Consider the following 25800-nt stretch of genomic DNA (forward strand, 5'->3'; position numbering starts at 1 on the left):
ATGGAAGTGTACGTTACAGGTACGTCTCCAACTCAATATGACACTCTAGTTTCCTTCGCTGATTAGTTTGGTAGGTGATCTAGACATTTCTACAAATTTTGTTACACACATATCATTGGTTTTCACACACACATGTTATTTGATGCACGGAGAAACGCTGACTCTTTTTACACGTCACCCAGGAACAAGCTTGAGATTTGAATATTCATATGAGATGATTATTCATGAGTGGATACAGCCTGAGGAAGATGCATCCAGCTTCCAGGTAATCATTTTTTATGACCAAAACTGATAAGCTTCGACTTTATACACGTAGAAAGGTTGCGAATGTGTAGCCTGATAAATTTCGATGCATATTAATCACTTTTCCGACAGACTGTATGAACGTTTGGGCTATTTTTAGGGCATTTTCATAGCCTAAAGACTGCCTCATGCACAGTACTATACTGCATGCTAAACATGTGAGCTGTTGTTAGTAATTAGTGCACTAGGCTATGTCGCTACAGTTGTGCAGGTATTGATGTGCACTACAATGGTCTTCACAATGTGGTTGCTATTACTGTACAATGGATTCTACATGCTACCATGCATGATAAGGAAGTTAACATGTGCAATGTTTAATGTGTATATATAAATGGGTGCATAAGTATTGGAGTATATAGGATTCTCTGCTATAGCCGGTTGACAGATAATTGCCCAATTGCAGGTAGGCCTAAGGTTGATGGTACTATAATTACCACATATCTTGGACGTACACATAAAAGCCTTGAAAATCATCTCGTAAGAGATACACGATAACAAGGACATTTTCAAATTTTGCTCATTTAATTTGGCTTCTTTCTACTGTTTACACGATTTCAAGGAATGTTTGCACATGCTGGAATGAAATACAAGGTAGCCAATATCGGCCATGATGAAAGTTTCGAAATTGTCCAAGATGTGATGTATGGCGGAAGTTTGGGAATAGGCCTACACGTAGTGGTGGGTCTCATTTAACAATAACAGTTTAAGTACAAGTTACATTCCTTGCATCTGTAATTAGCTACGTACTTTAGTATGTTGCCAGATACATACTTGTGGAAGGCTTCTGTCCTAGTGGAGCTGTGATACTAAACCGCTGTCAACTTGAGGTGTCGTATCTTGAAGTATTTGAGCTGACCAATGCCAAGCTCAATGTAAGCTCTGTTTTTTGGTTTCAAATTTAATTTAAATACAGTTTTACATACTTCCTGTTTGTGAATTTGTAATCATGTAAGTTCATATGTATCAAGTTTTCCATTTTAAACAAGTTTTATAATATTTACTAAATTCAAGCATTTAAGCGTAATGCAAAACTGTACCTTGTGACTGACTAACACAAGATATGACCAAGTGAAATGATATCTTTTCTTCGTTCCTTTTGCAGCTGTGATGCAGTACCCCCCTAAATAAAAAGTTAGGTTTGGACCGTATATGTCCTAAGGTTAAACTTGACTGTTGTGATGGCATGATGTTTCTAGATCAGAAGCTGCTGAAGTTCTGAACCTTCCAAAAGACAGGTAACATTATCTTGAAATTTGATCTCTACGGTAAAGTTAAAGTTGGATGAAGAAAGCAAGGAAAAATGGCTGCGAAAATTGTGGATCAGATGAAAGAGAAGATGAAACTAGCCGGACAGACGGCCCTTCTTGCTGAAATGATTCCCAAGAGAGAGGGCCCCCTTGACGTTGATCCTCAGATGCGATCTCTGTCGACTCCGATCGCTCCATCAGATATGATCCCTGGACAGCAACAGGACGGCCTGGTGACAGCTAACCTACATTTGCCGCTTGCTTTGAGAAAGCAACGCAGGCCAAATGCAGGGTATGTGATCTTTAAGGTTTTCTGAAATTTATTTATCAAAAACATGACTGAAAATAATTTTAGTTGAAAATGGAACTAAATACTACAAAACATTGCTGAATTTCAATCCACAGGATGCTCACAGTGATTTGCAATTCGCAAAGAAAATTTTGCTGGATATTCTCTTGGAATTGATGTAACGAAAATGAAGAAGAAATTGCTGTTATTTGTGTGAAAAACATAATGTGTAGTTTGTAATTAGAAAGTGAAATTTAAGCAAGTGGTATTGCATTCAAATTTCAGAACATTTTTGGTGAGAACGAATGCTACTTTCAGGTCAACTATTAAATTTTGTTGCCGACCGAATATTTGAGTAATAAGTCGTAATATCTTTGATCACTAGATTTAAACCCTACCACAGTTTCGTCACAAAGAAGATAAAGAAAGCGGTGACTGTCAAGCAGCTCAAAGGTAAGTAATAAAATAAAAATTGGCGGTTCTGGAATAAAAATGCATTAACTCAATTTAAATTCCATTTCTGAACTTTGTTTCCCTACAGTCATGGTTGAGTGTTTTACCTCAAAAGTTGAAACAGAAGTGATAGAGACAAAATGATTGTTTGCAGCTGCTGGGACAATAATCATAATTTGAATGTGAAGCATACTTTGGGTCTCTTTTGTCAAACTTAGAGTTATTTTGAGTGTTTGTGTAAAACAGTGTCACATTTTCTTTAAAATAAATAACAGATAAAATAAAAACAAAGGCATTTTTTTAAAAACATTTCAGATGAATTGAGACAACAACAACAGCAACAAGAGGGAAAGGCTGCTGTTCATCGCCCTTCTGCTGTTCGAAGCTTAGAGAGACGGCGAGAGCGAAGGAAACGATTGAAGATGAAGAAGAAACTGAAGAGGATGGGGTCAGAGCATGTAGAGTCCTTTCGCAAGAAAAAGACGATCCGCCCCATACTGAGAGATGGGGTAGGTTAACAGATCATGGGGGGGGGGGTAATGTTGCAACCGCCTGACCAAATAATCCATGTGCATTAGGTGACTGATGAGCCCAGCGCATGTTTAATAGGTCACATGCAAAATTAGGTTCTTGTTAACGGTTTAGGTTTGTTGAAACTGGACAGTTGTCAGTTGTAAACTTGCAGAAGACTGCCGATTGCCTGTCATGAAAACACTAAATGTTCACTTTCCAGGTGTAGGATTGTAAATTTGCATTTTCAGTATCGAGTCATGTAAAATTCACACTTTGCCAGTTATAGTTCATTTCAATGAAGAGCTCCATGTGGGGTCACTGCCAAAGCTATGGAGGTGAGGGGGGAACCTAGGCCTAGCAAAGTGCTGGTCCTTTTTGTGTAAAAATTGAATATTTCTTCATCGATTTTTAACAGAAAACCACAAATGACAGTTACTGTTGGATATGTCATAAGGAGAGCTGCATGGTGTTGTGTAGAGCCTGCCCTCGTGTTTATCACAGAGAGTGTATCCCCGAGGTGGATATCAACGCTGCGGACAGCAAGGCCTGGTTCTGTCCAGAATGTGAAGTAATTAATCCATCTTTATTGTTAAACATAATCAGAGGATTTGGAAAGAAGAGAGAACAATAGTAATAAAAACTATTTTCGATATTATCAGTACAAACTAGTTGCATTCGGTAATACCGCTCACCTCTCTGTACTCAAGTGATTGCCAATAATAATAATAGCTAGGGGATAATGGTTGCAGGTTTTTCTTTTTATTTTATAGGTTGTATCTTGGCTATATCAAGATCTAGTTTTGCTAATATAAAAAACAAGAAAAAATGTAAAATCCAAAATAAGCCAGAAGTGTTCTTCTCGAATTGGTTCGAAGCTGGACCTCTGTGCATCCATGGACAGTACTGTCCATTACAATTAGAAAATCTAAGAGAAGGGGTGACATCTAGGATTTTAAATTGAGGGGGTGAAGCACTGGGGCTGTTGAAGCTGACTCCCATGTCGGGAGATGTGAGAGTCCTGCACCAGAAGAAAAAAACTAAAATTAGATGTGATCGATATGGTGCATTCTGAGGGTTTAATCACTAGGGTGTAAATTATGTCTACATGCATTGTTGTACAACTGTTTTTAACTTTTTATGTGGAGTCGAATAGGCTAGGAGGGGGGGGCTGTACACCGCCCCCCCCCACCTGGATCCTTGCCTGCCGGGCGTCATCTCTGGACGCCGTTAGCAACATAGTTTTTCTTTCGAAATTAGACTTGACAATTGTTGAACTTTTTGCACAAATCGACAGATAATCACCGAAGCTGAATGTGTGGATACTCAGTCAAGTACTCTTGCTTGCCTCTCGGACGATGATCTCACCAAGTTGCTTCTCTGTGCTTGGAACAGAATGAAACATTCCTGTGTGAGTCTAACACATAAAGCAGTCAGACTGAGCTATAAATCTGGAGATGAATGTTGATTGAATATTCATATAATTTTGAGTATGTATTAAAGAAAGCTAGGACCTGATCACCCAGTCTGTACCAGTTGTCAGTACGATTGTTTTGAAGCATGAGGTATCAGGACTGTATAAAGTGGTATTAGCAGTAGATAATTGTCCCAACTTGACCGTTATTGGTCTTGACTTGTTGGTTGGTGTCATGAATTTTATTTCATGACCCATTTTTTTTTTCCAATCCCAATTTTCACTGTTTTTTTTCCTCACACATTAAGGTTTTTGTATACTTTCTCTTTGTCCGTTATTATTCCTACGTGATAGTTTTTACTATGTAATCTGTGTACCCAAAATATGACGAAAATTGTTCATGTGGTTTCTCTTGTTTTTGTTTTGTAGTCTGGCCCATTTTTGTACCCTGTGAGTATGGACACAGCACCAAATTACCTATCCTACATCTTTAACCCCATGGATCTCACCACTTTAGAGCGGGTAAGTAAACATTGTTTCTTACCAACCCTTTGTCAAAGAACGTCACTGGTTTCAGGGGAGTTACTCTCAATAATGGGCTATGACCCCATTAGCTTAGCCAGAGGGGACAGGGGCATTGATTGTGGGGGTGTGAGGTGGGGGGGACAGGGGCATTGATTGTGGGGGTGTGAGGTGGGGGGTAGCAAAATGGGTCAAAATCATGAGCAGATAAAGACCAAATGCAATATTTAAAAGTAGCATTTCTCTTGGAAGTCCATTCCAGTCCCCCTCCCCATGGAAGGTACTGGGATTATGTCTAGCAATAAACATCTGCAGTACAATGGTTGCAAGTAGGATTTACCCCCCCCCCCCGTGGTTTGGGAGCACCTTCCCCCAACAACCTCACCCCTCTCACAAAATTTCTTGGTAAACTTTTGGGGCAATGGAGGTGAAAATAGATAGCAAAGAAGGTTGGGCCCAAATTGTTAATCTTTTGTTTTGTAACAGAACATCCAAAACAAGATGTATGGCTCTCCAGATGCATTCCTGGCTGACGTCAAATGGATCGCTCATAACTGTGTCATCTATAATGGTTGTAAGTGATTTCAGATGTTTGGTAGGATTGCTAGGTGACAAATAAGAGTTGTTAACATTATATCAAGGTCACAAATATTATGCAGAGAAATTATGAAAGACTGATATTGAATGGACGTCGATGTGCTAGACTGGGATGTCCAGCCACCTCAATTGATGATGATGTTTTGGAAAAGCAATCTGTAAAGAACTAGAAAATAATATGAAATGACTCAAATTGATGTAAGTTACTTTTTATGGTTTTGGATAAATATATCAAAATATAATTTTATGCCTGAAATCATTGTTTATGGATTGAGTTTCAACCTGGGAAAACTGCTCTGTAAGTGAAGAATGGTTTCTAGGTTTCTGCTGGTTATGTAACCAACAGATGACTCTCAGTTATAACCATTTTGATTATGTTTGTGACAAAACAAAGAATTTTTTTTCAGGCAGGCTAGTATTTTTCTGATTTCTATCGAAAATTTAAAGGTCTTTGACTCTTCCATACGTTTTTATTGATGAACAAGTCTCTGAAACTTTCTTTTCCCATTTTGATTTCTTCAGCTTCCAATAAATTGACCAAAAGTGCCCAGCTCATCTCGCAGATAGCAGAACACGAGGTATGCTAGCATAACCAGAGTATCATTTAGCCGTAACTGCGGCAAATGTTAGACCAACTTGGCCTATTGCTATACAAAATGCAAAGCTGTATGGCAGTGTTTGTACACATGGAATGCATTATTTGATATCAGACAAGATTCAGGGCCTTAAAACTTGCTACATGAGATACGAACCCTAAGTTATGCCCACTGTGTCATTTCAAATTTAACTTCAGCAATGCATCACATTTGTAAAGGTTAAGGCATGGCGTAGCGGTTAGTGTGTAGTCCGCACAACCATTAGATTCCACGTTCAAACCCTCATCTAAATATGGAGTCTTCCATATTTCTGGTGTGCAAATTGGGAACTGGGCTTTTGGTTCAGTCCGTCGGATGGGTAAGCAGGAATGGGGGCGACAATTACAGCCTTAACTCTTAGCTCTCAGAACACTCATCGAATAGGAAGAAATGGGCTCGGTATAAGCCGCGGTCCATCCACGATCATCACATATATAAGATTTTAATGAGCTTCTGTTGGTTTCCTCACCGTTTTAAAATACTTAACTAAAGTAAACATGGACAAATTGATACCGACTCTTTTAGCCTAAGTTTATTTCCTACATTTGTTAGTGTTACATAAACTAATGTAAAACATAGACAAAGTGATACCTAATATTTTAGCCTAAGTTTATCTTCTACATTAGTTAGTGTTACTTAACTAACGTAAACATGTACAATTTGATACTGACTCTTTTAGCCTAAGTTTATCTCCTACATTAGTTAATGTTGTCCATTCTTAATGCATTTATCACAATGTGATAATGTCCTTTACAAGCTTTCTACATCCAAAGCATCAACTGTCCCAGCAATTCTGGTATGCATTCATGAATGGTTCAAAAGCGTTGTCCAAAATGGGCCATAGTAATTCTTTTAGCTTCTTCTATAAAAGTACTCTGTTTAATTGGCAAGAATTTCACAACCCTTGCACACAAATATATGCAAGTTTGCCCGGAGTGAAAAGGGATTTTCGGTGGGATTGTCTTCGTAATCAGAGGCAATTTGGATTTCTTTTTTCTTTCTCTTCTCATCTTTAGATCAAAGAGATGCAATTATGTCCTGACTGTTATAGATTTTCTTGTTCCAAGAAGAAGAACTGGTTCTGTGAACCCTGTGTAAGTACAGATAGTTGTAACATGCATCATCATCTCCTACTTTCAAATAAAAAGATATTACAACATTTATTGTAACACATAGTACCACCTCAACTCTTTTCCCACCCACCCTCTCCGCCCCCTCCCCCCCCCCCTTATCCTCCATATCAACTCCCCGGCACTTCACTTTTCAGCTTTTGATGTTTTTGCCTCAATTCATTTTTTTTTTTTCTGTTTCTGGTTTTGCAGAGAAACTTACACACACTTGTGTGGGCTAAGTTAAAAGGATTCCCCTTCTGGCCAGCTAAGGTAAGATGTTAATTCGTAATTTCGTCTTCCAAAATATGTTTGCATATGATTGTAAGGATTCAGTTTCTCTTTAGTAGTGATTTCAGAAAATGATTTGTATCATAGCTTCTGGTTATCATTATAAGATTATCCTCAGAGGAACGATTATGTCAGCTCCTCTGACCAGGCGTGAGTTTTTCCGCGGATTCTCTTCTACCTCGGGGACAAAAACTATTATCTTGACACACTGTGACATACGCAAACTGGAGCTAATACAGCAATTTTTGCAAAGTTCCGTGATTTTTTTTTTACACCAGGCTCATCCCTGTCTGACTTTGATAAAATTATTAACATAATTTGATTACATTTCAGGTACTACAAGAGCATGATAATCGACTTGATGTTCGGTTTTTCGGTCAGCACGACAGGTAAGACTACAGATAGATGTCTCTGGGTATTAAAGGAAAAATGAAGGCAGGGATCAAAGACAATTTATCTTATTCAGTAAACTAAAACTCTCTAATAATTCAATTTTTAAGTTAACTGCTCCCAGTGTGACTGAATAAGCTCGCTTTGAAAATTGGCTCCTAAGGCCTCACCACAATGCACAGTAAGCCGCCATTGATTACGTAATACACCTGAAATTCCATAACAATGACATCAGAGATGAATAACTCTCGTAACAAAGTCATTTTCCATGTGGTAGTCTCCCTGTGGAAAATATTCAGCTGTTGTTGCTAGGGCTAGAACTTTAGAAGGCCTTGCAATTTCCTATAAGATTCCTTTTAGATCATGTCCTTTGTAAATTCATGTACCAAGAAATACATAGTTATGAAATCCCATTTTGTCTCAAAATCGTTTTATCTATCTGGCATGTATATTTTTCCATTGTTTTTCCACATATACATATCACAACATGATGAAAAGTAAAGTTTTTACTTTCGACTTCTCTTCTCTTAGAGCCTGGGTTCTAGTTCAGGATTGCTATCTCATCTCCAAACAGATGCCTTTTCCTCCCACGAACAACAAAACGTCGGGACTCAGTCAAGCCGTCCGCGAAGTAGAAATTCACATGCAGAAGATTTGTGATCAGAATCGTAAATGTGACTACTCGCCCTTCAGAACTCCGTACGACGTGGCCAGAACGTACACCCAGAGGAATATGCAAGCAATAAGAAACGAGACCGGAACTGTGAGCAGAGGCAAGAAGAGAAAGAGGAAAGGGAAGGCGACTTATGTCCCAGTGTTAAGAGATTTGGACCCCCCGAAACCAGATGCAACCATCGACGTTGAAAATGACCACAATGAAGGGTTGGCAAAAGTAGAAGGAAAAGGAAGCTCTGAATTAGGTCAAAGAGCAGAAAACACTGGTATCCCGGGGGCAGTGGGTGGTGGAGGGGATAATGGTGCAGGGACACATACAGATGAAAAGCAATCTCCCAAAGATGCTTCACCTTCAACAGCTGAAAAAGATGTCAAATCAGATACGGCCAAAGCAGAGACACCGACGTCAAGATTTAATGTGTCCAGGAAGGTGTACTCCAAGAGCGGGAAATTTTTAGCCCTAGCTTCAAATATCACAGAAGATGCGAGGTCGGTGGTTGAGTGGAGTCCAGAGAGTGTGAAAGGAGCATCGGAGAAAGAGGAAGTCAAAGATTCAGAGAAAGCTGTCTCTGTAGATGGTAAAGAGAAGGAGGAAGATGGTGGTGCATTGCTCAAGGAAGACTCGGCCGTGACAAGAGCTGTGACTGATGCAAATGATGACAGCCAATCCAGCAGCGTGTCTTCTTGTAGAGAGGACAAGAGAATGGTGAACGGAGAAACAGCAGCAGGAAGAGTTGGTGATAAAACAGATGAAGTGAACACGCCAAATATTGAGAGATCTCCCATAAATTCCACAACGGTACCTCTTGTCTTGCCAAATAAACTTCCAGATCTAGAAAAGATTGTGGTAAAAACGGAAAATTTGACGCCCAAAGAAACCACATCAGAAGGGACCCAGATGACACCACAGAAGAACGACAAATTTAACGAGAAACTCAACCAGACCATCAAATCCTGTCGCAAATTCTTGGGGTTGGAATCGGGACTGACGGAGAAAGGAATGGATTCGGATGACGACGAAAGCGTAGCCAAATCTGATTTGGATTCCGAGATGGATACCTCTCAGGATGAAGAAGACTATAGCAAGTTGGGGTCGGATGATGAGGAGGCGGGGCCTTCCAGACAGGTAACTCCATCGTCTACGTTAGACAGTGATTCACCCAGATTAAACCTGAAACTGTCGGGCGACTTTGACTCAGATTCGGACGAAAATGGAGACTCGGATCAAGAACTGGTAATTGACGAGGACGCAGGAAAGTCCAGTGAAGCAGAGATGAGCAAGGAGGACAGAGAGAAAGGGATGCAAACGAATGCAGGTCCTTTGGAATCCCCAAAATTGACAATTAAACTCCTGTTTGGATCAAAGGGGAAGCAGAGAGCCACAGACACTGGCAGTAGCCATCAGGAAGTAGAGGACAATGGCGATGTTGATGCAGATAAGGAAGAGCAAGAGGAATGCAAAACCAGGGAAGAAGTTGGAGGACCGGAGGTGGATTTAGCAACCACAAGTGGTGACAGAGATGTCGAAGAGATGGAAACGGTCCATCAAGGTGTCGAAGAATCTGCTCCTAGCAACGATAATCAAGAAACGGGTAAGAAAGTGGAGAAAATGGGAGAAGTGAAAGATGAGGGGAGGGTAGTACCCAAAGCAAACAATGGTGGTGAAGATTTAAGTAGGAGTAAAATGGAGATTGAGGAAGCTGAAGGAGGGATGAAAAAGAATGTTGATATCGAAGAGAAAGGATCGGCCTCTTCATCTCAGTTAGCAATAATACCAATCAAGAAATCAGAGAGTGGTGAGACATCAACCAGGGGTTCAAATGATGGATCTGTGGAGATGGTTGAAGATGATAACACGGGAAAGACCAAAGATACAAATCAAATATCTGTAAGGGAAGAGGTCAGTGAAGGTGACAGGGTCATCAAGGAGGTCACCAAAGGAGAGGAATTATCCAAGGAGTCAGACGAGGTAGGTCTTTGTCCATCTTTCTTAATTTTAGGGTCTCTGTAGTTTCTCTGACAGGAATTTAGATTTTGATCTTCGAAAAGAAAATCAGATTGATTGGCTCTCCCCAAGCATTCCAAATTTAGCGATGAGAAATTGACAAAGGAAATTGCCAATAGGAAAGCAGAAATTTTTTTCAGGAATGCATGGCATAAATGACATCAGAGATATTACTTGACTGTTAAAACAAGAGACATGAGCACTATAGAATTTAAATAATTTTATACCGCCAAATTTTCTGACAATTTTGCAGACGATCATTCGAGACATTCTGAAGACTCTCTGTGATAAAGTGGAGCTGCGTCAGACAGAGAAACTGGAGAGGAAGATAGCCTTCTTGGAGGAGGAGCTCTCTAAGCTGAAGAAGAAACTCATGATTCAGAAACAGGAAGGACTTGAGATGAAGGCTAATTATGGTGAATATTCATAAGTAAACTCAAATTAACAGGCATGAGCTTTTTCCGCGAATTCGCTGAATATCCATGATTTCTTTTCTACCTTGGGGACAAAAACTATTATCCTAACACACTGTAGCATACTCAAACTGGAGCCTTTACCGCAATTTTTGCAAAGTTCCATGATTTTTTTTACCCCTGAATTAATACCAATATTCTATTGGCTGACAAATGCGACACAAAGTTTGTGCTGCTGGTTAAAAACTCACCCCATCACAATACCGTGTCCTTAAAGCAGCTTTCTCAGTTGAAAAATCGATAACTTATTTTAGATTCCTAGTCCGTAGTAAAATCCAATCACATTGAAACTCATTTATCTGGTTAGTTAACATTCAGTTTCAAGTAGTGGAGTAAAAGTAAAAAATTTCAACAAAAATTTTTTAAATGTCAAAATTTGCTTTTACATGCCAGTGCGTTTCATACTACCATGAAAAAGGATCCAGTGGACAAACTTCGCAAGTTGTATCAAATTCATCAGGAATTTCGCTCAATTACATTCATCTTGGTGGAAAAATCTAGAAGATGTCTTAGTTTGGTTAATATGCAATCATTTTGTTAAAAAATACTCAAACGCTTGTAAAATATTTCGGAATCAAATAGGCTGCTTTAACTCGACCGAGGGATGGTTTATTGAATGTAACCTATTTGACTGGTTATATCTACTTTTACTCCAGGGAGTAGATCACCATAGCTGGTTTATGATGTCATCAAGTCAAATATGGTCTTCAAATACTTCACCTTCCTGTTCTAACCTTCTTTCCTTTTTTATCCTTAAAATGTTTTACATTTGGCAGTTTTTGATAAACTGTCAATGTTCTCTGTAATTAAAATTTTATCAAAATACAAGTTCAAATTATAAAGAAAATTGAAAACATTTTTTGATAAGCTGAGTTGCCACTGATGACGTCATTAAGCTCAGCTGTTGCCAGATGCATAAATATAGCGAAATATCACAAAGTTGAAAAATAAATATCTTTGTCATATCAAGTGCTATGAAGATGTGGTTTGGACCTACATATGCAGGAAAAGTTCAACATTTTTAAAAATCATATTCAATGCAGACAACAGAATGTGACTTTAAAGCAAACCGTGAGTTATGGCTTTTATTCAGTATAAAAATAAAAATAAAATAAAACTGTTAGCAAAATGCTTATCCACTAGAGAGCCTGTGTAGGAGAATATGTAAAAGTAAGTTGGCCTGACGTTTCGATCCTAGCAGGATCTTCTTCAAAGGCTAAATGACAAATAACAGTAACAGAAGGGACAAAAACACGCACAGAATACAGACAGGTTAAATGAGCATGGTGAACACAAAGAGATAGATGTAAGGGGATTAGTAGACAAGGGATGGAGAGAAGAAAGAAAGAAACCAACAGGGGAAGAGGAGAGGTGGGCTTTTATTCAGTGACGAACATTTGGAACGTTGTAGATAAATGAGATGAGATACATGAAAAAGATAAAATGGTTGTTTAGAGAGACAAAAACAATTTTCAAATCAATTGGCCATAGTGAACGTCAGTGACTGTTGCCAGATGCCTTTTTTTTGTGCAAAAGTATCACCATTTTTTGGCAAAATCTATATTCGTGGCCATACAAAATGCTATGAGGATGTGGATGTGACCCACAGATACAGAAAACATTCCAACAATTTCGAGAGGCACTCAACCTATAATGCCTCAACATTTATTCAAATTGATGTTCCACAAATTCATATATAAGTCAAATGAATATTTTGATATTTGTTTAATCAAATTCAAATTGTTTTTTTTTGTTTTCATAATGTAGTGCAGATGAATTAACATACATTGTTTAGAGTTTTAAAGATGATTTTGGATTTCAGATATTCTTTTTATTCTTCATATTTCCTCCATTATCTGCAGAGCTGATGGTTTTAGAAATATTTGATACTCAAGACGTTGTCCTGCAGGATAAAGTTATAAAACTAAATAAGAAACACGAGGCTGAAATGCTGGATGTCAAGAAAAAACAATGGGTAAGACTTGTTTAATATATGGCCTTAACAATAGCATGTATTGTGTTAGTCACAGAGTAAAAAGAATAAAAAACAACAAGTATTGTGTTATTTACAGAGTTAAAAACACAATAACAAGTACTGTGTTAGTCACAGAATAAATTAGCCATAACAAGTATCGTGTTAATCACAGAGCAAACAACAATAACAAGTATTGTGTTATTCACAGAGTAAACAACAATTTCAAGTGTTGTGTTATTCTTGTTATCAATGAGTATGCTAGTCTTGTGTTTTATAGTCAAAGTATAATAAGTATCGTGTTATTCACAGAAAAAACAATGGGTATGAAAGCATTGTGTTATTCATGACAAAAGTAATATCAAATATTGTGTTCTTCATGAAAGAAACAATGAGTGATAATTGTAGTATCCATAGTAAAAACAATAACAATTGGTGTGTTATTTATGGAAAAAACAAAGGGTTATGTAATGCATTCTTCTTGAAAAATGAACAATGGAAAATTGTTGGTCATAGAAAAGGCAGTAGGTTTTATTATTCATGGCCCAAAAACAACTGGTAAGTGTTGTATAATTAATTAATGGAAAAGCAATCAGTGTTGGGTAAACTTTGGTTATTCAATGAAAAATACAATGGGAAAGTGTTGTGTTGTGTGGTATTAAAGGCAGTGTGGTGATATTTACATCATTATCTTATTCCACATTTAGCTGTGAGTGGCAGGCATACGGATTTGAACAAGTAAAATTGATCTTCTTGATTATCGGATTATCGTCTAGGTTACACAAATATACCTCCAAGACAGTCGGACAGGAGGTTCGTATATTCCAACTCGTGAATTGACTTGCCCAAGTCTGACCCGGTGACTGTGGTCAGTTCCAAAGGGAAGCATGATGCGTTAAGAAGAAGTCAAAATGCTGGGCCTGGCCGATTATAAAACATTTGGTCCCATAATCAACCGATGGGCCTGACTTGTTCTCTTTATATATTCTTTCTTGCAGTGTGCCTTTTGCCAAAAGGAGTCGGTATTCTTCTGTTGTTGGAACACAAGTTACTGCGATTATCCTTGTCAACAGAAACATTGGGCTCAGCATCAGAGGGTCTGTCAACAGGCTGCCAATGCCTGCTCCTCCTCCTCTGGGACCGTGCCTTCCGTCACCATGGCAACCACCTCAGGCGTAAATAACTTGTCACATCTGGTTAGTTTTCAGACGGTGAAACACCGTCTTTTCCCGTACACTGTTCACGAGAAACCGAAAAGAAAAAAAAATATGTTGATCACTTTTGTAAATATCGTAATTTGCTTCATATCCTGTAAGTGTCACTTCTACAATTGAGTATGGTATCGCCAAAATGGTGGCGGATTTGAGAGTTATGTATGGTACCGCCAAATGGTGGCAGATTTGAGAGGCAAGTATTGTACCGCCAAATGGTGGCAGATTTGAGAGTTAAGTATGGTACCGCCAAATGGTGGCAGATTTGAGAGGCAAGTATGGTACCGCCAAATGGTGGCAGATTTTAGAGTTAGGTATGGTACCTCCAAATGGTGGCAGATTTGAGGTAGGTATGGTACCGCCAAATGGTGGCAGATTTGAGAGGTAGCCAATGTTGACAGCATTGTTGTTTTTTTTCGTTTCCATCCATTTTTGATTAATTTTCAATTCTCTACCTACAGGGCAATCAAAATGTCAACCCTGCACAGACGATACCAATTGGGCAGGTGGCACAAGGAACACCGAATCAGGTACCCCAGGGACACTCAAATATATCCAACCTCATCCAGTATGTTCGATTCATGCCCATGCAGTCCAACCAGTTACTACAGAACCTACAAGTGCCCGCCCAAACTAAGCTACCCACCATTCAGATGCCCTCTATGCACCCCTCCCTACCAGCCGGTAACCCCATGCCGCCTGTGCAAATGCACACGACACCTCAGCAGCTGAGACCGATCGGTCCACCATTTCCTGCAAACCCTCAGGGTCCCCCCCAAGCCGGCAACGTGGTCAGGCAAAGAATGCCGAATGGAAACGAAGTGATTCTTCACATACCCCAGAATGTGAGACTGTCCATGCCGACGTAGATGGCTGGACGATAGGATGAACAATAGGGTGAACAAGCGAGAGATAAATTAAAAGAAACAGGGTAAGTCAAATGATGTGGAGATTGCTAAAATCATATGAGGTGAAACATAGTCACACCTCCTCGTTGGTCATTTTATGAAACAATTATTTGAAGTATTAGCATAATGTAATAACGACTCACTCACTCCCTCTGATTACATAATTGTCAAGTTTTAAAGGTCAGGAGAGAGAGAAAGAAAATAGCCAATAAATGAATAGACTGGACTATAAATGAAATTAGTTATTCATACTTTATGAAGGAATTCAGTGGGTGTAATAATTTCCATAATGGTGAAAGGTTGATATCTCACAACTTACAGCTATTCCAAATTATCAGGATAAAATTCAGGCTGTGCCACAGTCCATAATATTTTAGAATATGGTAGATATAACTCGCTGTAAACCACTGATTTTGGGAAGCAGTCAAACCTTTAAAAGATGAGATCTCTTAAAACCATACTAACGATGATATTTATGCGAGGATTGTTCAAGAAAATTAAAAGGAATATTGATATTCCTATTGCTATGCCCTTTAACAAAGTTACTGTCATCTGTTACAATTTCAACCATTTCTGTGACCAAGCTTTTTAACCTTCAAACAAAATCTTATATTAACTTTCCAAGTCCTCTTAACCTAATTCCTTTGTTATTTTGTTTGTTTCTTTTGTCCCCCATTTTGAGATTACATTACCTTTTGTTGGTCACATCACCAACCTTCATCTTATCAAATTGATAAGTATATTCTGTTTTTTTTTAACTAGTGTTGCATACCTAGACAAAAGGGACACTTCCTTATCTTTAAAAGAAGGCAAAAAAAAAAAGGCAAAAGATTGACTTTCTTTCTCCATTGTCTTGTCATTTCTTTGTTCTACATTCAAATTCCAATCCCACAAAAAAGGAATTCAAGAAAAGAGAGAAAAAATTACGAAGTCAGGTCGGTGCCAGGCTGTGACCGACTCCGTAAAGTACACTTCAAACGAATAAAGAACTCCAAAGATCTCGGATGAAATTCGAGATTTAATTTGTCTGCATTTGTCACGATCATTCGGTTTGTTTATTTGGTTAAGTTTAATCCAAATAAATGAACGATTGATTCAACACTTAATATCTGATATCTTAAAGCGATATTAAACATTTGAATTTTAATTCAGCCGATCATTCTCCAGTTGTTAACATAAAATGAAGATAAGCTATTCTACTTAATAAATAGCCGGGGGCTCAGAGCCTGGGGAAAGAGGGGGGTTGGAGGGGAGTTGGAGGGGGGATGGACACGGGGAAAGTGTTAAGATCAAAAATTACAAAGTGTTCCTATTTCATAAATTAGAAGTGGCCGTTTTTATTATTCAATGAACAGTTCCATTTTAAAAGAATGAAGTGTCTTTCCAGAAATATTGACCTTTTGCTCTATTCTCAAGAATATTACGAGGACCAAGGGTCCGGGTGACGAAAGCAAACAAACCAAACTGATATTAATTTTAAGGGGGTAAAAAATGTGGAAACTTTTCAAAACATAGTAATAGCTTCATTGTATTAAATTATATTAAATGAAGGGTTCAATAATGAATAAACCTAGTGAATTGACTGTACTGTTATTGGGCTTGTATGGGATAGCAGCTATTGACAAGTACCTTGTTTTAAAAAAAAAAGGGTTTGGTTCCAAATCGACTCGAAAATGTTTGCTTTAATGTAAAAAAGTAAAGAAAAGGCAAGACATGAAGGTTAGTGTTTAAGTAGCATACCCTCACATAAAGTCACTGTGGATCATAGCAGCCCAGCATTTTCTTCTCCTTACTCAATCTCTTCTCGTCCATTTTCTGTTTGTTTTTATTCGTTCAAATCACTTGAAAACCTTTCCCCTCAATATTATGAACAGGTTTTTCATTCTTCCACAGGATGTAAGCATTTTAGCGATGCATATAAAGAGCATCGAGTTTTCTAATTTGTGTGGGTATATTAATCTCGATTGTTACCGTCACAAGTAAAGCCTAAGAGAGGTTCTCCAAATGTGAAGATGCCGGAGTCCTTGCAATTGCTTTATGTGAAGTGTCTTTACAAGCAACCTGACCTGTTTTATCTGGTTTCATTTCATGTTTCATTTTGGTCATATTCTTGGGTTGCTATCTGTTCGTGTTCTTCTGTTCAAACATACACAGGACTTTCAAATGTTTTCTTAAGCCCATTTTTTGTGAATATGACGAGATTTATGGTCAAGCTTGTAACACTGAATATCATTCTCCCGAATGAATATGCATTTGTACTGTTACTATAGCAGTCAATTGGGACAATTTGCTTATGCTAATACCACTCTGTACTGTCCCCCCACATGATGATTCAAAGCACTCGTACTGGCAGTATGAACAGTTCCTAATCTTTATCTGATACTAATGCTAATACCACTCTATACTGCCCTTCCATATCATGCTTGAAATCACTCGTACTGACAGTATGAACAGTTCCTAAACTTGATCTGATTCTAATGCTAATACCACTCTATACTGTCCTCTCATAACATGCTAGAAAGCACTCGTACTGACAGTATGATTAGTTCCTAAACCTTATCTGATTATAATGCTAATACCATTCTGTACTGTCCCCTCATATCATGCTTCAAAGCACTCGTACTGACAGTATGAACAGTTCCTAATCTTTATTTGATAGACACAGGACATTCATACTAAAAGTATGGTGCTTCATAAAGCAGGATTTCACTTGACGTACAAGCACTTCATATCATAAAAAATGGAATTTTGTTATATAACCTATAAAGGTGCTTTATCCGTGGAATGTTTCTGTTTTCTGTTTACTTTTCTCTGTTGTAACACTTCAAGTGATATGTTCTATTGAATTATTGTGTTTTGCTTTGGTTTCAAATTTTTTAGTTCATCTTATTACATTTCATTAAACACAACCAATCAGATGGCTGTGAGCAATCAAACATGGAATAGTTTAAGAAAAAATAAAGGCAAATGAAAAAGGGGAAATTTTATTTGATATCAAAAAAGTTCATATATATCTCACTTGAGCATTTACTAAGCAAATTATGGCTTGAAGTTGCAGGTGTAAGAAAATGATTGATTTTACTGCACATCCGGTTAAAATTCATAAAAGTAGAAGAAAAGTTAGGTGCTAAAGTGAGGTAGCACCTTAAATTAGGGTAAACACTTTGTGCTTCTTACTTAACATCTTCCTTTGTAAACTTTTACAGGGCTACATGAAACCTTTAAGCCGCCATATTTTGCAGGAAGTCATACCAACTTGTATTATTCTACAGGGAGGATTTGTGAAGACTTATTTATTATAATCAGGGATGGATCTAGGGAGAGGGAAGGGGGGGGGGGCTTGCTGTTCTTCTAAAACATTTTTGGCAGTCAAAGTAATTTGCTTAAAACAAGATATTGTAATGGAATAATTTATCAAAATTCGCACACACAAAGAAATTCCTTACATTTTACCATTGTTATCTTATGCACGGTTGTATCGATGCTCGTCGTGTCCATGCCCAATATTCCAAGAATTGCTGGAACCGCCACTGATAATAACCTTTGACCTAATCTGTCTCCCACCAATTATTGTGTTGTTGTACATAATCAGAGTCTCATGTCTATTAATAATAAGTGTAATGTAAGTTGATTGAGGTTGGGCGTCAATAATGATACATCATAAAGACCAGTCATTTTGTACATTTGTTACAGTTTGCTTGTATAATTTAGAACACTTATAATTAAAACTTTTGAAAACATCAACCGTGAGAAAGATTTATTTTTACTTCCCACCCCTCTCCCACCCCTCTCCCACACCCACCCTGCTCCCTCTCTACACCCATCCCACACTTAATTACGAATATCACTCAAATGGTGAAGGTGTAATATCACGTTGCAACATATGAGGAGTACAGGTCGTAAAGGAGGGGAAACTAAGCAGATCAAGTTACTACTGTTAAACTGAGGGCAAGGGAGTACAGGGGGGGGGGGGAAGACAAGGTTGCAAGGAAATGAAACATGTTAATTTCAACAGAGTGTGGGGGAAATCAAATGACTAACTGACCCGGTGCTGCTACTACCACCTTCCCCTCCTTCGTTAGCTGTGTGTTGTTCACCCCTGGAAGTATTTTCTTAAACAAGGGGCCTCCTACCCCACCCCGGCCTTTCCCCACCACTTCCATAGCCGAGTCATTCCAGTTAGTGCATAGTCGAGCTTGTCAAGGGAAGTCTTGAAAGATCATCACACAGCAGTGTTGCCCCCCCCCCCGCTCCCCCACACACCCAAAGTTAAGCTTGCTTAAAGTTACTAAGATTTGAAACGAATATTTCTGGTACCGCTGAATCTTCTAAATTGTCCCAGATATGAGAAGAACTTAAGTGTTGAGGATCAGAAAAACGATGCTAAGTCTCCCAAATTTGTTATTTAATTGCTTGTCGGAATTTAAGCAAGAGTGACTATTAATTGACATATTTTGGTCAATGCATGATGACCGTCTGGTGACTCCACCTCAACCGTCATAATTGGAGGATATGATAATGATTACTGTGATAAACAACTTCGCCCCAAACAGCTTTGTTTTACCATTCGGGAGATACTAAAAGGTTTAATGTTCCTTCACAAACACACATCTTACGACTTGATCAAGTATAAATATAATATCATTTAATCAATTAGGCCTATTCTAGCAAGAACTTGTGTTATACTCACCCAAGGCAGAATATTTGCAAACTCTATTGTTTTGTTTACCGTAGTTCGTGTTTGTCGCATGTATTTGGACCCTTTCACTTGTATTAACGTTTGCTAATAAAATATTAATAATAACAAAAATACACAGAAGAAACCTAGTTACGCCGTGTAAATAACCTTATATCACAAGGTTTCATTCATATGCTTACCACATCTCAGACTCGTAATGTAAATAGGCCTACCTTCATGAACCATTTACCTGGCTTAATTAAATAGCACACCAATATTTAATATCACAACTGAGATGGAATCGCTCCATTCTGCCAGTTGATCCATATTGACTCTGTAGAGGAAATAATGTTAAATATAACAATGGGAGGTTAGTAGTTGCGGGCTGTAGTATTCTCAAGTTTGGCAAATAGCATGCTAGATTTGTTTCCATAGTCTGAGAGGTAGCCTATACATGTATGTTTTACCAGCACACAGACAACGCACAGATTGTCTACGAAGTATATTTTACTTCCAGTGCGTGATTTTCAATCCGTAGCATAACAAGTAACTAGCCTATAGTTTTGGCCGTGTCCTAATACATACCGTTCGCCGTTAGACAATAGTTTCTGTTAATTCTGTGCAGAAATTTAAGGAGAGATACACCCTATCATCGTCATTGGTTTATGTGATATAGATAACTGTCACTAAAAACTTTCCCGATCAAACTAAGACAAAGAGATATCACAGATTCTATGTTTCTTTCCTTACAGAGTTGATCAAGTCTAAATATGACATCATCGAGCCACAGGTCCTTCTAATATATATATATTTATTGATTCGCCCCATATTTCCATGGTTTAACTCATACAACGCTGAAAATCGTGTGACCGCTTGTCAAATGGGTGTATCTTCTACCCCTCCCCTCTTTTCCCCCTTCTGTGACGTAGAGAGTTGGTGAAGGGCAGGAAAGTGTATGGGTGTGGGCAAGCAGGGGAATAGATTGCTGTCGGCTATGTGATCCAACCGGCGGGGCTGGGGCCTTGAAACAAGTCCGGACGAACCAAACACTTTTCGCGATCAAAGGAATTCGCCGCCTTCGGTACATCAAGTTAACGGCAACTACTTCGATCGTAGCCCCGCCCCACGCGGCACTGGGGCACCGGTTCCAAGCCGGAATACCAATCGGCCGCTGGTATAGTAGTGAGAAGGGAGGGGTGTGGGGGGGGGGGTTGAACTGCAGGGGCTGTTGACTGAGATATAATGTTTTGGTTTAATTCTCAAACTGACATTAATAACAGTTTTCGTTCTATTTGTTACATCAAGAAGAGCACCAAATGATCCACATCACCGCTAGGAAACATCCGTAGAAAATGTACTTCTATCAGTGATGGCTATACGAGTAGGATGTCTGTTCTTTTGTTCATGGAAATGCACATTCTATGGGATATATCCTTACAATAAAGTCTAACTGTGGTAATTGAGTGAGAAAATTAACTTCCTCATCAATATTCAAATTTGACTACAAGATCAATTGGTGATAGATCAAGTGTCATGGAGATATACTATAGCGCCAGTAGTATAGGTAAGTATGATGTTACATAAGTAATTTATGATGCCACGTCACGCTGCCAATACAGGCTGTCAGGTAGGGGCTTATAGGAACCTATATAGGACTTTCTAACCTGGAATGCACTTCACGGCGTTGTTCATAGATAAGTTATGCTAGGTCTTCCTTTTAATTCGCATAAACTTGGTAAATCCCAAACACTTTGGAGAATAGCCTACACCCCTACAAAAATATTAGACACTATACATGAAAATATCCACACTGATCAGCACATAACAAGTCTGCACTATATGTTATAATAACATCTACTATATGTTTGTAGCTCTTGTTTATCGTCTCAAACATTCCGATGGTTTAGCTGTACCTAAAAAATGGCCAAAATTGGCTAAGGTCATGATTGTGTGGTATCCGCCCTTTTTCAGAACACGTGATACACATTTAGCATTGTATCATCATGCTCGTATAATCAAGGGCACTGGGGTTGAGGGTAGATAAGATTAGTGTTCGTCCCATGCAGGTTCTAACTTGCCGGGGTGACTTTTCCTTAATAAAAATATCAGTGCAATACATTGGGACATATACCACCATCACAATACCGGCGTCTATGAACGTATTTTACATGACTTTTCACAATGTAGTATATTGGTGATTGAAAGTAAACACTGCTATAATATAAAGTGAGATATAAATGAAGTTACTCTGTCTCCGACAGCGGTAATTAGTTTTCTTGAAAAACCAACAAAAGCAAACCAAGGAATTATTATGCCGGTATAATAATGCCTACATTGTTAACATTATCATAGAGAACAACAGACATGTGAGCAAATACAACAGAAGATAAGAATCTCTCTCCTTTCATGCTTACTTTATTAATTGAATCGAAAAGCTTCAGAGACCAAAAAAATGTGTTGAAACCCTTTTTGGTTCGAAGGAGAACTGAAATCTATTATCTGATGATCTGTCTTAAAGGGTGTCTTTAATCTCAAAATACTGGTAGACATGACCCTTTACGCGAACAGACCAATTTATTGTACAGGTCTTCAGGTGCAACATAACAACTTAGTATAGGAATATACAAGACTTGTACTATGGCCTCAAAGAACATGTCTAGAAATGTATTACATATTTGTGTATATATATATATATATATATATATATATATATATATATATATATATTTATTTATATATATATATAAATAAGTCAATAAATAAGTAAAGATCAACACACCATATCATACCACTGGCTACACATATATTTCTTATTTACGACTTGGCTTGCCTATAAAAAGTGGTAATGCTGTGTAAATTGTCAGATTCAAAGCACCAGGGGTGCACTCTGTACAATCATAACACTTGGGTAATACGCCCTCATTAACAGTTATACAAAGCCAGTTCATACTCATTCACATACCATTAGAATCAGCTAGTTAGGACAATTTGCTAATGCTATTACCTCTCGAAACTGTACTCCAATATCATGCTCTCAAAGCACTGGTATTGTCAGTACAAACTGCTCGTACTGACAATACCAGTGCGCTGAAGCTAGACATAACACTACAGTATGAAAAAAAAATGTTGGGTGGTAGAATCACTGCAGTCGAGGGGTACGGACTTCGGTCTGTGAAAAAGGTCCGGTGTTCGATTTCTATACTGTCGCCGGATGAGTCCCAAAAGGACGGAACCGGTCGTGAAGTGGATTTTTTTTTCTGGTGTGTAGATCTTTATTAATTTAATATGTCATACCACTTGCTACACATTTCATTTACCCCGACTGATTTAGGTAGGTACTGAACCTATATGGAATCTGTGGTATCATACACAAAGTATCAAAGTTTTACCAAATGCTGATAATTAGGGACTTAACTGGGAATGCTATTATACCATCAACTTAACCAAGTCTGCACAGCAAATACTTGGATAATCATTATATAGCGCATACCGTGTTAATCAGTTTTTGAAGAGTTTTGTTTTTCTCTCTCAAGTGAGACCTACATATGTTGATTACAGTTCAGTCTGTACATGGTTCTATTATACAATATAGCAAGCCTTAAGCACTTCCCCCTTCCAGACAATGGCTCTTAATAGAAAACGATAAATACTGCATTGCATTGAAAGAGGTTCGGTTGCATTATATATTACCATATACGCCAAGGTGAAAGAAAATGGAGAGGGTATCACTTAAGAGGAAGGAAGAAATAAAACCGATAGAGATTTTATTCTTTATTTTTCTGGTGCCGGTATTATATGGATAAGAGCACTTGCTTGATAGCATACGGGCAGTGGAGAAGAAGATTTCGTTCAACAAGCAAAATGAGAATATACTTTTGATCGGTCCATAAAGTCTGAGAAAATCCTCTTGAGAAAACACGAGATTGAATCAAACTCTTCAAATCATTTAAATTGAGAAAAGTAGCTGGTATAACGGTACCGTGTCTGCACAGGCCAATTGTTTTAGAGCGTACACGTTAACAGTATAATGATATATAGCCTGGCCATGTCTGCATGTATATATAGGAATTATATAACAGTATGTAAGCAAGTCAAATGACATCTGCCATATATTTTTGTTTCTAAATCTTTATTTTTTTATTTTATTAATGAAAGCCTCATTATGTATTTCAATGTCAACGCGGATCCAAGCAATCTTTCCCTTTTGTGTAACTATTTTATGGTAAATTATCACAACATCATGACAAGTATGTTTTGGGCCAATGTTTGGGCCCTATGTTCTCAAACATCGACAATAATTGGACGCATGCGCGGTTAGATGTGTTGACCGTTTGTAAATCTCGTACATTAGGCTGCATTATATGCTATAAACTAAGCTCTTAAGCAATCACTACGTATATGATACCATTACGTAGTGTCGATCACAGACTCTCAAATAATGGGTCATTTAAAGGTCATTTAACAATACTCTCGAATCGTTAATTGCTTCGCTGGTAGTTGAATCGGTGACCATCTTCCTGCTCTCTGATTCGGCTATTTAGGGGCAAAACATTTACTAATTTTTACGAAATGCATAATTTGGCCTTAACGTCAAGAAGTTCCTTTATATACATGCATATGGTTGGATGGATACATGAATGTATAGACAGATGTAGATCGATTAATGGATGAATGAATATATAGATGGAGGAATAATCGATGGATCGATAGATGAATGGATATATGTATGGATGAAGACCTATATGGATGGATGTATGGATGGATGCATATATAGATGGATGGATGGATGAATGAATGAATGCATGCATAGATAGATAGATAGATTGATGGATGGATGGATCGATGAATGGATTGTTCGTTGCGATGGATGGATGTATGCATAGATCGATATATGGATTGATCGATGGGATTGATTGATTGATGGATGGATGGATAGATGAATGGATTGTTCAATGGGATGGATGGATGAATGCATGAATGCATAGATAGATAGATAGATTGATTGATGGATGGATGGATCGATGAATGGATTGTTGCGATGGATGGATGTATGCATAGATCGATATATGGATTGATCGATGGGATTGATTGATTGATGGATGGATGGATAGATGAATGGATTGTTCAATGGGATGGATGGATGAATGCATGAATGCATAGATAGATAGATAGATTGATTGATGGATGGATGGATCGATGAATGGATTGTTGCGATGGATGGATGTATGCATAGATCGATATATGGATTGATCGATGGGATTGATTGATTGATGGATGGATGGATAGATGAATGGTTTGTTAGATGGGATGGATGGATGAATGCATAGCTCGATATATGGATTGATCGATGGGATTGATTGATTGATGGATGGATGTATCGATGGGGATGAATGGATGCATGTATAGGTTGATAGATGGATGAATACATGTTATTAACAGATCACGAGATGAATGGATTTATAGATGGGTGGATGATCAATCGATCAATCGACCAATCGATCAATCGATCGCTAAAGAGATGGATGTATGGATGAATGGTTACATGATGTACAGTATTCAAATAAAAAACGATCTAACAAACTTTTGTTGACCTTTTCAATGGGATTGTTTGCCTTCACATTTGTTCATCGATATTAACATTTACCACTGTAGGTATAGGTTACACGCAGAAATGAATTAGATGTATTTACATAAACTCATACCAGCGTTTTACGAAGAGTTCGCTTTTATTTTAAGTTCATATAATACAATTAGAATTGAACAGTTGACTTAGCCAGGAATAAATAATGTTCATCAAACATTCCCAGTTTGAAATATTTTAAGTACACAATGTACGATGGGAGTATTATTCTTTGATAAATTAATCCACCTGTATGCTCGAGATATAATTAATATTTAAAGAGGCTTATAAGTGGGAGTCTTTTTAATTATTGATTAATTAATATTTGCTTGATTGCATAGCACAAAATAGTAAACGAATCATCTACTAGTCTGTTGAAATCTGATGACCAGGGAACTATAGGATGAACTTTTGATAACTAGATATTTGGTAACTCTTTTTCTTTATAATGTAAAAATGGTAGTAACCTTGACCGGATGAAAAATATAAAGCAATATT

The 25800-nt window shown here is 38.0% G+C and overlaps 1 protein-coding gene across 3 annotated transcripts; it reads left to right on the plus strand.

The window, feature by feature from the left end:
* Nucleotides 1-35: 35 nt before the first annotated feature.
* Nucleotides 36-18748, plus strand: LOC139954908 (uncharacterized). 3 transcript variants are annotated; one of them, XM_071954894.1, is made up of 17 exons: nt 36-265; nt 1406-1842; nt 2225-2292; nt 2608-2801; nt 3221-3373; nt 4100-4213; nt 4646-4738; nt 5225-5312; nt 5858-5913; nt 6987-7064; nt 7293-7352; nt 7704-7759; nt 8292-10404; nt 10694-10856; nt 12776-12888; nt 13884-14096; nt 14558-18748. In XM_071954894.1, the coding sequence occupies exons 2-17, from the start codon at nt 1604-1606 to the stop codon at nt 14963-14965; spliced, it is 4209 nt and encodes a 1402-aa protein (XP_071810995.1). In that variant the 5' UTR covers nt 36-265; nt 1406-1603; the 3' UTR covers nt 14966-18748. The 3 variants fall into 3 exon arrangements, with proteins under 3 accessions (XP_071810995.1, XP_071810997.1, XP_071810996.1); XM_071954896.1 differs by having other exon boundaries at nt 13884-14081; XM_071954895.1 differs by lacking the exon at nt 36-265 and adding an exon at nt 364-706.
* Nucleotides 18749-25800: the final 7052 nt, after the last annotated feature.

This window comes from Apostichopus japonicus, chromosome 17 (assembly GCF_037975245.1).
Source record: "Apostichopus japonicus isolate 1M-3 chromosome 17, ASM3797524v1, whole genome shotgun sequence".
NCBI lineage: Eukaryota > Metazoa > Echinodermata > Holothuroidea > Aspidochirotida > Stichopodidae > Apostichopus > Apostichopus japonicus.